General features: G+C 38.5%; 1 protein-coding gene and 1 pseudogene across 1 annotated transcript in view; one reads left to right on the forward strand and one right to left on the reverse strand.

Annotated features, from left to right (window-relative positions):
- PRKACB (protein kinase cAMP-activated catalytic subunit beta) overlaps positions 1-9687 on the reverse strand; it is a 112005-nt gene extending 102318 nt beyond the window's left edge. Inside the window, exon 1 of the mRNA XM_041747714.1 lies at positions 9329-9687. Within this exon, the coding sequence (XP_041603648.1) occupies positions 9329-9374 (46 nt within the window). The 5' untranslated portion in view covers positions 9375-9687. The remainder of the gene's footprint in view (positions 1-9328) is intronic.
- Positions 9688-9717: 30 nt separating this feature from the next.
- On the forward strand, positions 9718-15191 carry LOC121486652 (annotated as a pseudogene).
- The last annotated feature ends 541 nt before the right edge of the window (positions 15192-15732 follow it).

Raw genomic sequence — 15732 nt, forward strand, 5'->3', positions numbered from 1 at the left:
ATGAGAGAGACACACACACACACACACACACACACACACAGAGAGAGGCAGAGACGCAGGGAGAGGGAGAAGCAGGCTCCAAGCAGGAAGCCCGATGTGGGACTCGATCCCAGGACTCCAGGATCACGCCCTGAGCTGAAGGCAGACGCTCAACCACTGAGCCACGCAGGCGTCCCTATTTTTAATTTTTTAAGGACAAAGTCCAGATGGAGAAAACAGATTTGCAAGGACTTTAAGGTTTAGATTCAACAGTTATTTTAGAAGAAAACAAAAATTTCAAAAGGAAGTGAAAAGTTAATGTTATATGAATAGTAGGGAATACAACTTTAAATCACAGCCATAAAACCTAGGACTTTTTACCTTGTAAATAGCAAGTCAGATAAGATATATCTACAGTGGGTTTTCTATAGCAGCTTTAATGTCAAATGTGCTAGTGCATCATTCATCATTGTAAATTGTCAATTAGTGCATTTCTCTCTTTAAAAGAGTCCCAAATTTGATTCAGAAAATCATCTGCATAGATATAGAACATTACTGAATCTAATTTACATGACAACCAAAAAGTTAAAAACCAAATTATTACTATAGGAAACATCCTATACTCTGCTTCCTACAAAATTCTCATAATTATGCTTTTACTTACCTAATCTTCAAATGATTATACAGTACATAAAGGCAACTCTTCATTATTCCCAAGAAATTTTTAAAAGTTAAATAAATGGAAGAATTATAAGATTAAGGTAAAAATTTAAGCTATCCTTTCATATCATTTAAGCAATTCAAGCTATACCTCCATATCAGGGGAAACAATTTATTATTTGCATTATAGTAATAAACCTCAAGAGTAAGAAAAAGGTTTATCTGTTAATACTGATGACTTTTTCAGAATTTGGTAAGGAGCTGAAGGGGTTATAAGACCTAAAAAAGAGTAAAAAAGCATTTAAATTTTCTAGCAATTTCTAAGTTGCTAAAAATACCAGCTGAATTTATAAATACAAATGTTTTTACCTTTAAACATAAATGATTAAAAAGTAGGTAAATATACTTATTCTCTAAGCCTAGTTTATCAATGTTTTGCTATATTTTCTTTTATTTGCGCTACAACTAGCTTTTGTAAGTTTTGAGGACTATCCCATGAGTTCTAGTATTTCAAATTAGATGAACAATCCCAGATTTTCTGTCAATGATACTTGATCTATACATTTCCACAATATAGCCATAACTGCTAGTTTGAAAAGTTCTTTTTTTCTTAAATTTATTCTCATACAATAGATCTTCCATTCTCTTACCCTATTAACTGTCTCTGGTCTTAACTTTCCCCTGTTCTGCTATATACAAAACATCCCAACTGGGGTGCTTGGGTGGCTTATTTGGTTAAGCGTCTGACTTCAGCACAGGTCATGATATCAGGGTCCTGGAATTAAGCCCTGTGTTGGGCTCTGTGTTCAGCAAACCGTCTGCTTTTCCCTCTCTGTCTGCCCCTCTTCCCACTCATGTCTGTCTGTCTGTCTCTCTTCCTTTCCCTCAAATAAATAAAATTAAAAAAAAAATTTTTTTTAAAGATTTTATTTACTTATTCATGATAGACATGGGGAGAGGGCAGAGACACCGGCAGCGGGAGAAGCAGGCTCCATGCTGGAAGCCCGATGCGGGACTCGATGCCGGGACTCCAGGATCATGCCATGGGCCAAAGGCAGGCAGGCGTTAAACTGCCGAGCCACCCAGGGATCCCCCAAAATCTTTAAAATTTTTTTTAAAAAACATAAAGAAATCCAACTACACATAGCATGCGAAGACTTTTACATGAATAGTAGAATGCTATGTTTTATTTCCAATACACTCCTCTAATGACCAACATTTAAATAATCCCGTACCTATAACAGAACATGAGGATATCTTCAAAGATTACTATGGTGATTTAGAAAATTGTTTCCGAAGTTAAAATTCAGAGGCTATCATTTTTTAAGTAGAGGTAAAAAAATTTTCCCTAAATACACTACCTTATATATGCTCACATTGAGGCTCATTTGCCACCTCTCTACCCACATAATTTTGTGAGAACCTTCTATAATTCATTTCCAAGTCTTGGTACTTTTTAAATGTACATTCTTTCTCTTAACAAATATATTGGGACAACTGGATTATAAAACTAGAAAAGACCACAAACTGATTATCAAATCCATTCTTCTCAATTTTACAGGATAGCTTGGAGACATTAAAAAGTAATAGAAAGTATTAGAAAACAGAATCTAGATTTTTTCTAATTGTAAGTTCATGTTCTTACTATTAAATTATAGCCCAACTTTTTAGGATCTATTTGAAAGCACTCTAGAGGAAGAAAACATATTTACTTGGTAAAATATATATTGGTACTATATTTTACATTTTCTTTCCACTATTCCATGTGGCTCTATAAAGCTCAGCAGTTTACAGGATGCATATTTTAATTATGAAAGCAATATTTGATCTGATGTTATTATTTTTATTATTTTTTAAAGATTTTATTTATTCATGAGAGACACAGGGAGAGAGGCAGAGACATAGGGAGAGGGAGAAGCAGGCTCCCTCTGATGTGCGACTCGATCCCAGAACCCTATGATCACAACCTGAGCTAAAGTAAGATGCTCAACCCCTGAGCCACCCAGGCGTCCCTTATCTGATTTTAAATGATTTTGTTTCTTCAAAAGTTAAAGCACTTTCATCAGTGCTTTAGCTTTTACTCTTTTCAAAACAAAAAAACTAAGGTTTTAGTAGCCATAGTTCTTACCTTATAGGAATTATGCCAGATGTTATAGTTCTATAAGGCCAGCTACCCTTAAAAAGGGGAGCAAAATGAGGATGTTATACAGAACATATCCTCTGACCATCCAAGGTCATTTTCACCTTGATGGCTGGAAGAATTAAAGGTAATACACATATAAAATAACCAATCAGATATCATTTTTCTCAGAAATGCCACAAGCACCCTGAATTCAATATGCCCTCCAATTCTGCTCCTCTCCTTTTATTAATTTCCTGACGCTATTACTGGCATCACAACCCATCCACTAAGGCAGAGAAGCTAAAAACTTGAGCATTTTCCCCAAATTCTTTTTTTCCTCATTCTCCAAGTACAATTTGCTTATTTTCATTTTCCAAAGCTCTCAAATTTCAGATTTTTCCTGCATCCCTACCTCTACCACCTTGATTCAGATCCTCAAAGTCCCTTACTTGCACAAGAGTCTTCTAAATGATCTCCCTGCCTGTACCCCCACTTGTTTCACAGTAACTCATCTTCACATTACTATCAAAGTGATCTCTCTAAAACTCAAATTTGATCATTTCTCTCTCTTATTACAATGTCTACAATAGCTTCCTAATACCTATGGAACAAATTCAAAATCTATCCATTACACGGCCTCTGTCCATTTTTCAATCTTATCTTTCATTATACAATTTCCCTTCTCTACCACCAACTCTATCCTCTATCAATTAGTCATAATGGGCAACTTACTTTCCTTTTCCTATATATCCTATTTTGTTTCACTCCTCTGCATCTTTGCTCACTGTGTTCCTCCTACTCAGAACACACCTACCCCTGTAATCCCGCTCGAACAGTTACCATTTTCAATATTCAACTCAGAGTTCACCTACTCTTTGAAGTCCTTTTTGAATTTCACCCTCCCCACACCAGTGAAAATGACCATACTTTCTACTGATTTCTCCACTGAGCTTTAAGGAAAGGATTTGTAACAGTTTTTCCCCCCTACTAATTTCTTTTTTTTTCCCCCTACTAATTTCTTGACAAGTAAGTCTCCTCTTCCTGGAATGCAGGCAATCTGGAGCAGGTACTGTGTCATACTCAATCTTTACTCCCATAGATTTGCATAGAGTCCATCACATATTAGGAACTCAATTATGTGGAATGAATGAATGAACCAACAAAGAAAATAACTATATAGGATACTCTTGAAGGAATATTTTTAAATTAAAATACCCAAAATAAGTTGGTACTGACCAGGGTATATTTACTCTCATAAATTACACATTTTTCTATTTAATATACTTTTTTCATTAAAAATTTAAGACTTGGGCAGCCCTGGTGGCTCAGCGGTTTTTAGCGCCTCCTTCAGCCCAGGGCATGATCCTGGAGACCCGGAATCAAATCCCATGTTGGGCTCCCTGCGTGGGGCCTGCTTCTCCCTCTGCCTGTGTCTCTGCCTCTCTCTCTGTGTCTCTCATGAATAAATAAATAAATAAAATCTTAAAAAAAAATTTAAGACTTATTCCCCTGAAAAAACCTGGTCACATATGTATAGTAACATTAATATCACCTAGATACGTAATTTTGTAAATTATACTAATTGTTTTATTTTATTAATGTGATAGAGTATCAAAATGATTTATGGTCAACTCCTGACTATCTGAAGGATGTTAATACCTAACCTGGCTTACCTAGGATCTTTACATGTGCTGCTTCTGCTACTCAGCTGTCGCTTACTTTTCTAAGCTGGCTTTCATGTCTTTAATTATCCCACTGCCGGCAATGAAAAGCAACAATCTGTCTGTATCCTAAGTGAAGGACACTGACTAGGAGAATGGAAAAAAATGGTTCCTGAACATGAGATAATTTTATGCATTAGATAATCTGCACAAAATGAATTACATCATGTAACTGGTTGAGATAATATGTATTGATTATTTAGTGTTGCTGTTATGACCCTTTTTTTCTTTTTTAAAAATTTTTAACTTGAAAACTACTCCTAAGTACTTCTGCCAAGCTAGTAAATTGGAACAAATATCTGCTACTGATTTTCCCTTAAAAACATCTGATAATTGAAAGCTTTAAGGACAGAAGTATGAGATCATTAAATTTTTCCTAAAGAGCATTTAAATCTACAAAAATTTTCAATAAAAATATTTTCACTGAGATTCAGTATTAAAAAAAGTAAAAAAAAAAAATTAATTACCGTAGCACCCAATACAGAAATTAACTTTGTAGTTAACTCTACAGATTATACACAAATTACGATAGTAATCCATTCACTAAATTTATAAAGGCTTATTCAGCGGAAATGCTTTAGAAATAAGTTAATTCCTAGAATGAGAAAAGATAAATCCAGCATTATGTTAATCAATGCATACTTGTGAGGATCCAAATTACCAAGATGATGAAAAGATGGGTTGGCATTTTTATTAAACACAAAGGGAGTTATGTTCTAAACCTGTGCTGTCCAATATTCCAAACATTAATATATAATATAAGTGACATAGAAGTTAAAAATTCAGTTTCTCAGTCACCTCAGTCACATTTCAACTGCTCCATAGCCCCATAAACACCACATTAGCAACAGAGTAACATTTCTACCACAGCAGAAAGTCTGACTGGATAGTACTACTGTAAACCATAATGCAAATTCCTAAATACTTTTAAAAATGGCAATATAAGTTTAAATAGCAATGTTTTGATTGGCTATTTATCAGGAGGGGCAAGTGCACATTTATAAATGAGAAAAATAATTAAATACAAATAGAAATGAAAGGTATATCAATTGATTTATATGGCTTAATTTGAAATTTCATCATTTACACTAAATCTGATTTAGATTTTCAAGATAATTTAACCTTCGATCTCATTTTATAGGTGAGGAAACAATCTAGAGAACAGTATGAGAAAAAGCAACTCTCCCATTTAAGATATTTAATATATACAAATGAAGTCACTATCCAAAACAACCAAAATTTCCTATAATGGATAATAAACTGAAATAAAGTGAAGTCTAAGCTATTTTGTGTATTTTAGAACCAGCTTTTCCATGGGATATACATAGGATATTTGCACAGTGGTTAGGATTTTGGGTCTAGGGGTTAGGCTGTCTAGGTTCAAATGCTGGTCCTTGACATCCTTGCTGTAAGCACTTAGGCAAGTCATTTAAGTTCTTCGAGCCTCCATTTCCTCATATATCAAATGGAAAAATAATTAAACTACCTCATAAGGTTGGAAAGATTAAGTGAAATTATACATGAAAAGTATACAGAGAAGCTAGCTAGCTCATAGTAAGCCCTCCAAAAATGTTAGTTGTTAGGAAACTTGCATTTTGGTTGAACCTAGTCTACTGGCGACATTCTTTGATTAATTTCTATTCACCTTCAAGCTCTTAAGAGATACTTTGGAAAACACTGAAAGATCATTATGTAAACACTAGGTTACATGGTGGCTCTACCACTTGCAGTCATAGGAGAATCTGCATCCAAATCTTTACCAGCACTTCACCCACCCACCTCAATACCTTTGTCATGAAAGTATAATACGAACCCCACAGGCAACCTGTGGGGACTAATGTTTTTAAAAAAGGAAATAAGCCACAATAAAACCTTCCCACATTAAAATGGTGGCATGTGCTTTTTTATGTTGGTGACTGTGGGTAAAGAAGTAGGAGACTAGATAAGTAAAATAATTGTGAATGACAAGAGTTTACAACTTCTCAGATAATTATATAGTCATATATTTAAAATTTACGCTTCTGTGTATTAGTGGAAGTTTAAGTAACTAGACTCAAATCTGGAACACATATTTTTGGAAGTAAGTCTTTATAAATACACAAAACAGTTGTTACATAATGGTAAGAGATGTTCTTTCAATAAATTTTAAGATATATCAATACAATTTCCTAGTTCACTATAATAGAACATTAAGTACCCAACATAATGTTATCTCTAGAAAGTATGGAGATGACAATGGCATCTCCCAGTCCTACCCAGGAAAATGTTTCATTCTAAGAATAGAGGATTTCAAGAATACAACAGAAGCACCAAATGGTCAAAGCTTTATTCTTCTGGAATATTTGATAATGAAGCTCACCTATATGAGGCATGGTTCTAACCAAACCTCAAATCTTAACCTTATACGTTTTAATATCATTTCAAACCAAACATTTTCCTGTGGGTAGTTTTCAGAGTTCTAACTTCACTTTCCATGTTAGCACTTTTCATAACTTTTATAAGTACATTTTCTTTCTCATCCTAGATAGTAAATTTCTTGAGCTTTTACTTAGAGTCTCCAAATGAAATCAATATACTCGGCATTTTGAAAATATATGTAATAATTGATTATTTCATGATGCAGGATGGAGTCAGAGAAACAGATTCTGTTCCTTACTCTGACATCACTAATAATCTGATCTCAACCTCAGCTTCTTCAGAGGTCAGGCTCTTTGGCTTTGAAATGGAATGATTATACAGGCTGAGCTCGAGACTGCTTATATTTCTAAAAGTTAATGCTATTATGCATCAACGGAAGTTTGAATAACTACATTCAAATTTTGAAAGGCATATATTTCCAAGAATAATCTTTTTAAAATACACAGAACAGTTAGGTTTGTAATGGTAAAAGCTATTCTTTCATTAAGTTTTAAAAGATATCAATAAACTTCCTTTATTCACTACAGAAGAGCAGCATCGCACACCTGATAACATTGCTCCAAATGAAATTACAAAGTGATCAACACATGACATTTCCAATAACTGTCCCTTTGAGATTTCATTTGCTATTTTCTTTTATCATTTCACAACATTTATTCAAACTATTATACTGACCTTCAGTTTCCATAAATAAACTTACATAAAAAGCTGGCTAACATACTTACTAAATAGGCTGTCACTAATAGCTAAAGCTCAGGAAAGAATGTATTCATAGGAATAATTTAAATATATTTAGACAAGCATTTAAAGTTTCCATTCTGTTTTCTGTTGATATTCCATGATTATCCCATAGTTCTGAGCTTCAAATCAGTACTGTCTCCAGGAGAAGACAGTACTAGTATTAGTTTGTTGACTTAATAATGGAAATACAGAGATCAGGGAAGAGTCTGCTATCATTATTAAAAATAGAAACACTACACAGACCCATACTTGCTAATGAAAATCATTAACATGATTCAATTACCAAGCACACTCTTCTGTAACACAATGAGCACGTTTTATCTTTGATTTAAAAGGAAAAGTGATAATTCATCAGACAAAAATTCTTCACACTCTCCACATTCTTTTACTTCCCGTACAGTTACTACATTTGTGCAGTTAAAAATAAAAGATGACAAAGTTCTACCTCTACATTAGCTTTTGAGAATTTCCCTATCAACATAGTAAGGCACGGTCACTGACAATTTGTGTGACAGTACTTCAAACTTTTCTGGAGCTCCTGAAAATTAGCTCCAAAACCTCACCGGTGAAACATAAACCATATCATCTGATCTCATCACTCTCATTAACCAAAATGAATGACTAAATCTCTCTCCAAATTGATTCTGCTTTGTTGATGCAGAAAAAGAAAAACACACACACACAAACAAAAAGCTATTTCCGTCACGCTAAACTACAAAATCAACCTAAAACATGTCACAAACATAGGAACACTTAAAGATACCGATGACACACGCTGGAGTAAATCATGTGGCATTCCCCCAAGGATGTCATTTACTCCCGGCGACACAACCAATGCCATTTGCTGATTAATTCTGAATTATATAAAATCTGAGGTGAACCCGACAGAGGCACATCAGTTTTGTTTTGTTTTGTTTTGTTTTCCCACAACCATCCTGACTGACTGACTCAACTGTAGAGACATGAAATCCGCACGACTTTTTACTCTTCGGTGTCACCTGCAGCGCGCCTGCACTTCCAGCCATCGGAGGGAAATTCACCGTGTTCTGGAAGCACCTCAACTCCGAGGGACCTTTAAGTTTCACGGACACTCTGGGAGATGCCTGAATGTGCTGCTTTTCCAGGGATAAAGTTGCGCTTCGGTCTAGCGGCAGCTTCCGTTCCGAGCCCGAACGGACGCCGGGTCCCCGCGACGCAGCTGCCTCCTCAGAACTAACCTCACCTGCCGGGGGCCGGGCGAGCAGCCCCTCACCTCGGGAGAAGGCTGCGCTGGACCCACGTGATGGGGGGAGCGGAGCCAACTCCGCCGGCAGCGCTACCTGTGGCGCCCGCAGAGGTGGTCGGGGCAGGGGCAGCGGCGGCCGGGGTGGCACCAGGGGCTTCTCCCCGCGGACCGTCTCCGGGGGATGGCTCCCGGGGCGCGTCCCCTCGCTCCAGAGAAAGGGGATGTCGGGGAGCACTCTTCTCCCTCCATCTCCGGCCCTCCCGGCGGAGCTGGGGGGAGGGGGTGAGGGGAGGAAGGCGGCTGCTCCCCAGAGCCCCCCCGCCCCCCCCGCCCCGGAGCAGCGCTCGGCGGCCGCCGCGAGGCCTGGACCGTGGCCGCGGCCTCGGGGCTCCGACCCGGAGGGGCGCTCGCAGCCCCGCGCCGGCCCGCCCGGCGGGTACCCAGCCCCGGCCCCCGACTCACCGCTCTCCACCTCGCTGCCTTTCTTGGCGGTCGCCGCGTTCCCCATGACGGGGGCGATGGAAGGAAGGGGCCGGGGGGGCGGGGGGCGACGCGGGCCGGGGCCGTGCCCGCCGCTCCACGGGCTGAGGCAGCCCTGCTCCTGCACCGCTCCGCGCGCGGCGCCCCGAGTCCGGGCGGGAAGCCTGGGCGGGCTCGGAGGGCTCGGAGGGCAGGGCTTCAGCCAACTCCTCACTCAGCCCCGGAGGCAGCAGCCGTAGCGGCGGCGGCGGCGGCGGCGGCGGCCAGACACTCCCCTTTCCCCCGCCCCGCCCCCCCTGCTCGGGGGCGCCCCCTCCCCCGCCGCCCCCTTCACGGCCCCGGTATTTCTCCGCGGGCGGGCGGGCGCGCGCGCCGGAAGTGACGTGTAGCCCGGGACGCGGGACGCGGGACGCGGGCGGCGGGGTGAGGGGGCCTGATCCGGGGCGGGGAGCAGGGTGACCCCGACGGGCGCCCCCGCGGCCCGCCGAGCCGGCGTGCTGTCGCCGGGATTGAGCTCGGACGCTCCTCCGTGAGGTCTGGGCCGCGGCGCGGGAACCGCTAGCTCCGAGGAGCCCGGCGGCGTCCCCGCCTGGCGTCCCCCGTGCCCCGGAGCGGGGCCGCGGGAGGCCGCGCGGGGGCCCGGCTTGCCTTGGGAGCCGCCGGTGCGCGAAGGAGGTGGCGAGCGCGGGGAAGCCCCAGCGTCTGGGCGGCGTCCGCCCCGGGGACGGCCTCGCGCCTCATCTCCAGCGTGCTCGGAGCCCCCTTTCCTGAGGAGATTCAGGCAGCCCCTCAGCCCGTGGCACGCGGTCTGCCGGGTCCCCGGCGGCAGCCCCAAGCCCTTGGCTTTCCGGGATTCCGTGGGGGCGCTCAAGGTTTTATCGGACCTCCCAGGTGGAGACCAAGAAAATCCTACTTCTGCAAAAAAAAAAAATGTCCATTGGATTTAGCAGCTTTCCGCGTAGATGTAAATAAACGCATTCCCAGTTGATCATACCCATCTTAGAGCACGTGAGTTTTCATACAGTTTTATTTACCGGGTGATTTATGCGGCGCCGTAATACATTTTTGTTGCATGTTCCTTTGAACTTCCCTGCGAGCATTTGTTCCAAAGTCTGTCGCTTCCCGAGGGCGAGACCACAGAAACTTAACTTTGCGTCTCCATGGTACTAGACCTGGCGCGGTTAGGACTGCATGGAAACCTGCTGACCTGCAAGTAAGCCAAGGAAAAGTTTTCAGAATTAAAAAAAAAAAAAAAGTTTTCATTACTAACCAAAATAGTGCTCACTGAAGAAGTTCCTCAGTTAACTCTTGCCGTTTCTTATTACCGATTCTGTTAAATTTAACAAATATTTGTATTATGTATACCGTGTGTGCTATGTACTATTCCAAGTACAGTATAAATATTAACATTGATCCTCAAAACCGTATGACATAATGTAGCTTTACTGTCATTATTTAATGTGCAAACTGAGGGAAGAGAAGTTAAGAAATTTACTCTAGGTTACACAGCTATTACCTGGTGGAAGCAAGATTTGAACCTGGGTGCATGGGGCTCCAAAGTTCATTCTTTTGTCTGCAACACTGATCAGAAACCTGTAGAATGTTGTGGGAAATTGCTTTCTCATTTGAAACACATTGACTTGAGATATAAGAGATAACAGGTTACTTTTTGGAGAATTTCATTATACGGTAGTCCCCCTTTATCCACAGCTTTAGTTATCCACAATCAGGAAGCAGATGATTCTCCTTCTGACCTACCAGAAGGAAGGTCAGTAGTACCTTAATGAACAAGAAAAGTGAGTATAGAACAATGAGATCAGAGAGAGACCACATTCATATAACTTTATTGCAATATACTGTTACGCTGTGCCTAATTTATAAATTAAACTGTATCACAGGTATGTATGCATGCACAGGAAAAAAACATTGTTCGTTTGGGATTTAGTACTATCTGGTTTTAGGCATTTATTGGGGTTCTTGGAATATATCCCCCATAGATAAGTGGGGAAAGACTACTGGGTTGTTTTGAGGGTTTCCACTAAATCCAAGTAATATAAAAATAGCAGAAAAGGGTTTGGACTAGATGGAGGTTTTGTGTCAGCATGCAATAATGTTGCGACAATGTCACATCTTTCCAATCACATTTAGTTTTGTGTTGTGGATGTGACATTTGCCCTACTTACATGGAAAATTCAATAGATAGCATTAAACCACATATATAGCAAATTAAAGACAACCTTTTAATGTACTTTATTTTGGAGGGAATCTTTCTAGAAACCTGGAATATTCATACTGTCTTCATTGGGGTAAGTTTTAAAAGGCATGCCTTTTTAGAGACTAGCTTTCATAATAAAACAGTGGTTATAGACAAATTTGTCCCTTTCCTTAACATGATTTTGAGTTCTAGGCCTCTAATAAGAAGACAGGCATCTGCTGAGTAAATCAGTAGTTTGCAGAGGAGAGCATTGACTACTATTAGAGTTACATACACCATAACTACATTCTGGAAAATTAGTAAGTAAAATACTCAGCTTTACAAAATTTTTCCCTTTCTCAGTTTATGATTAGTTAAGAAAGTAAATTAATGATTAATGAAAAAAATGATCAACAATTAGAGATCTCTTGTTATTCTTTTTTCCTTATGCTATTATTTGTTGTATTAGCTTACACTGCTTCTCTGATTCAAGGAAGATTATACTTTAAGAGTATAGTTTCATAGTTTTCAGTTAACATTAACAATCATTTAGATGTAATTATATACAAGTTGCCTTTTCATTATTAGAGAAGAGTTCTCTGTAGGAAACCATTGTTTATGTAGCACATAGAAAACTACATTTCAAGAATTCCTTTACATTCCAGAAGGGGCAGCAATTTCATTAACTGTCCTTCAAACGATTAGCAATAACATGGGGCAATTGCTGTCCTTTGCCACTAATGACTTTGCTATTATCTAGAAAAGTGCAAAAGCAGAACTGTATCTTTCCGTAGGAAAGCAGACACAGTAAGAAGGGAGTCATACAGAGAAATGACTTTGAGTACTTTTCTATATATTTTATCTAAGAATCGGCAGCACTATTTAGCAGGGAAGATTATATTTCACTTTGGAAATAATTAGTCCTACATTTTCTAGTACATTGTAAAAGTTTTTACTAAATATAAAAACATTTTCACATGCTTTTTTTTTTTATCTGATCCCCACAACAAACCTACATAAACTAGACAGATTAGCCCCATTTTATACATGAGTAAAACAAAAGTTCAAAGAACTAAGGTAACTTGGCCAAGATCACTCAAATGGTAAGTGTAAGAGCACTAGATTTTATATACCCTCTTGTGAGAGACAAATATAATCTCAATCCTCTTTAAGGTTTGGTTTTATTATCTCCGTTTTACAGATGAGAAAAATAAGACCTAGGAACTAAGAATCTTGACCCTTTTATTCCTAGAGGGATCTCAGGAATGAGAAAGTGGGCAAAAATTAATAAATTATTATTTTTATTAATTTTATGGTTTATATTATCAACTTGATTTAGAAGATTTTTTAAAAGCAAAACACCCTCAAAAATAATCTATGCCAGAAAGATTTATTTTTCCTTTACAATCACCAGGACAGATAAGCAGAAGTTGATAATTGTTGGAGAATATGACCAGGTGATTTTATTTTATTTTATTTTGCATCAAATAAATGCAAGTAAAAATTTATTTAACCATCATAAGATTATGGTTATTTTGAATGATAGCTAATAATCCACATAATCGGATATTTCATTTTGTACAATATTGTATGTCCTAAACCAAACAATACCACATTAAATATCAGGCAAAGGGCAGAATAATACTTCTGAAATGAGGAAGTAATTTTATAGTTAATAAGTTACAAATATGTTATAATTGTTCAGATCATTGCAGTACAATAAGGAGTTTTCTTCTTGAGCGTAATTCTAATCTCTTTACTTGATAACAAATTTATTATCTGAAGTTTGATATTCATCTTTTTGGGTATTTCTTTACAGATGAGGAGACTAAAAGAGTTGACTGTGGTAAGTAGCCTGCTCAAAGTCAACAAAAATGAACTAGTTAACAGCAGAATTGTAGCTTATCTCTTGTGTAAGATTAGAATACACACTGAAAGTGGTTTAAGAAAAAAAGAAAACATGGAGGAGAGAATAAAATCAACATTTTTTTTCCCTTAAAATGTAATACATTCTCTCAGAAAAGGTATGTTTGTTTAGGATATTCAGCTTTTCCTAGTTTGTGTTAGTAAAACTATGGCTAAATTTCTGCTATTTTAGTTTTGTACTATGCATTTTTTGACAATACCTGTAGACCAAAAATAACAATCAAATTTACAAAACATTCATTTCTTTATGAAATCACGAAACATGGGGCAAGAGCTTTCATGAAATCTCAACTTTTACGATTGAAGCCCATCTTTGACTAAGGTGAATCTGGCCCACTAAAATAAAACTATATTCATACTATTCATCGATAGTAACAAACAGAGTGGTGTGTGATGAAGTAGAAATGTTTGAGTTTTATATTCAGAAAAATCTGGATTCATGTTCCATTATAATCACCATCTGTAACTTTCACATAAATTACTTAATTTCACTTGGTCTTTGTTTTCCAAAGTGTGAAGTAATATGGATTAAATTAAATCATCTGTGAAAAGTACTAGGATAACTTTTGTCATATAATAAACAGTAAAGGTAACCCTATGCCCACCTTGCAATAACGTTCAGTGTTTTCTTGTATTTATGTTTCAACAATAACCATTCAGTGAGTTCCTACTGTATGCAAAGCATAAGAGTATAAGATTAATAAAATCTGTTCTCTTCCCTCAAGATTTTGTATAAGGCAAAACGAACATGTAAGTAATTATGTAAATCACTGTAATAATTTGTAATTATTCCAAATTTGGGATAATCGGAGCTTCTTCCAGACGTGCATTTTCCCTGGTTTTTTGGAGTTTCCTCAGCATGGCCGCCAAACCCGTCTTTGCTCCCACCTCAAAGGAGGAAACCAAGACTGCCTCCTGCTCACAAGCTGGAGGAGATGTCGGACCTCTCAGTACTTGCCAAAGGGAGAAAAAGAACAGCAAGAAAAAATTGAACATATTGATGAAGTACAAAATGAAATAAACTTAATAAATATGCCAATGAGGAGATTTTGAAAGTAGAACAGAAATAAAACAAACTCTGCCAAACATTTTTTCAGAGGTTGGAATTGATCACCAAATTTTGATCTCGAATTTTTGGGTAACAACATTTGTCAACCATCCACAAGTGTCCACATTGCTTGCGGAGGAGGATGGAGAGGCGTTGCATTATTTGATAAGAATTGAAGTGACAGCATCTGAAGATATTAAATCAGATTACAGAGTAGATTTTTATTTTGATGAAAACCTTTACTTTCAAAATAAAGTTCTCTCAAAAGAATTTCATCTGAATGAGAATAGTGATCAATCTTCACAAGTCCATTGAAATCAAATGGAAATCTGGAAAGAATTTGATGAAATGTTAAGTCAAATACAAAATAAAGCAAGCAGGAAGTGACAGCATGAAGACCCAGAGAGCTTCTTCACCTGGCTTACTGACCATTCTGATGAGTTAGAAGAGGTCATCAAAGATGATATTTGGTTGCATCATTATACATGACAAGTATCCCTGTATCATACCAAATCAGATGTTATGAAAGGATGTTGTAAGAATTACAACCTTCCCGGGACACCTGAATGGCTCAGCAGTTGAGCGTCTGCCTTTGTCCCAGGGTGTGATCCTGGGGTCCAGGAACGAGTCTGGCATCAGGCTTCTTGCAGGAAGCATGCTTCTCCCTCTGCCTATGTCTCTGGCTATCTGTCTCTCTCTCTCTGTTTCATGAATAAATAAATAAAATCATTTTTAAAAAAAGAATTACAACCTTCCCACTGGAATGTAAGCTATTTTGTGATCACTATTTCCACTGTATCCAGAGGGATGTCTGGCACATAGTAGGTACCCAATAAATATTTGTTGAATGAATGAGTAAATGAATGAACAGTTTCAGAATAGATCATGTTCATCTGGGGGAAGCCTTGAATGCCATTTAAGAAATGTGGGCTTTGTTCACCATGCAAAAGAAAACCATTGAAGATATTTAAAGAAAAGAGTAATATAATCCCACATTTTATTAATAAGCTAACTTTGCTAGCAGAATGGTAGATAAACTGGATGAACAATAGATTGGCAGCAAGCAGACCTGTAAGGTAGCTGTAATAGAAGAATGACATAAAGTCATTAAGGTGTATAGCAGCAGTGGAGAAGAAAGGATGTAAGTGAGACATTTGGATATAAAATCAATAGGACTTGGTATTTATTAGGGCTCCTATAATGTAAGGGATAGAAGCC

Source organism: Vulpes lagopus, chromosome 3 (genome assembly GCF_018345385.1).
Source record: "Vulpes lagopus strain Blue_001 chromosome 3, ASM1834538v1, whole genome shotgun sequence".
NCBI classification, from domain to species: domain Eukaryota; kingdom Metazoa; phylum Chordata; class Mammalia; order Carnivora; family Canidae; genus Vulpes; species Vulpes lagopus.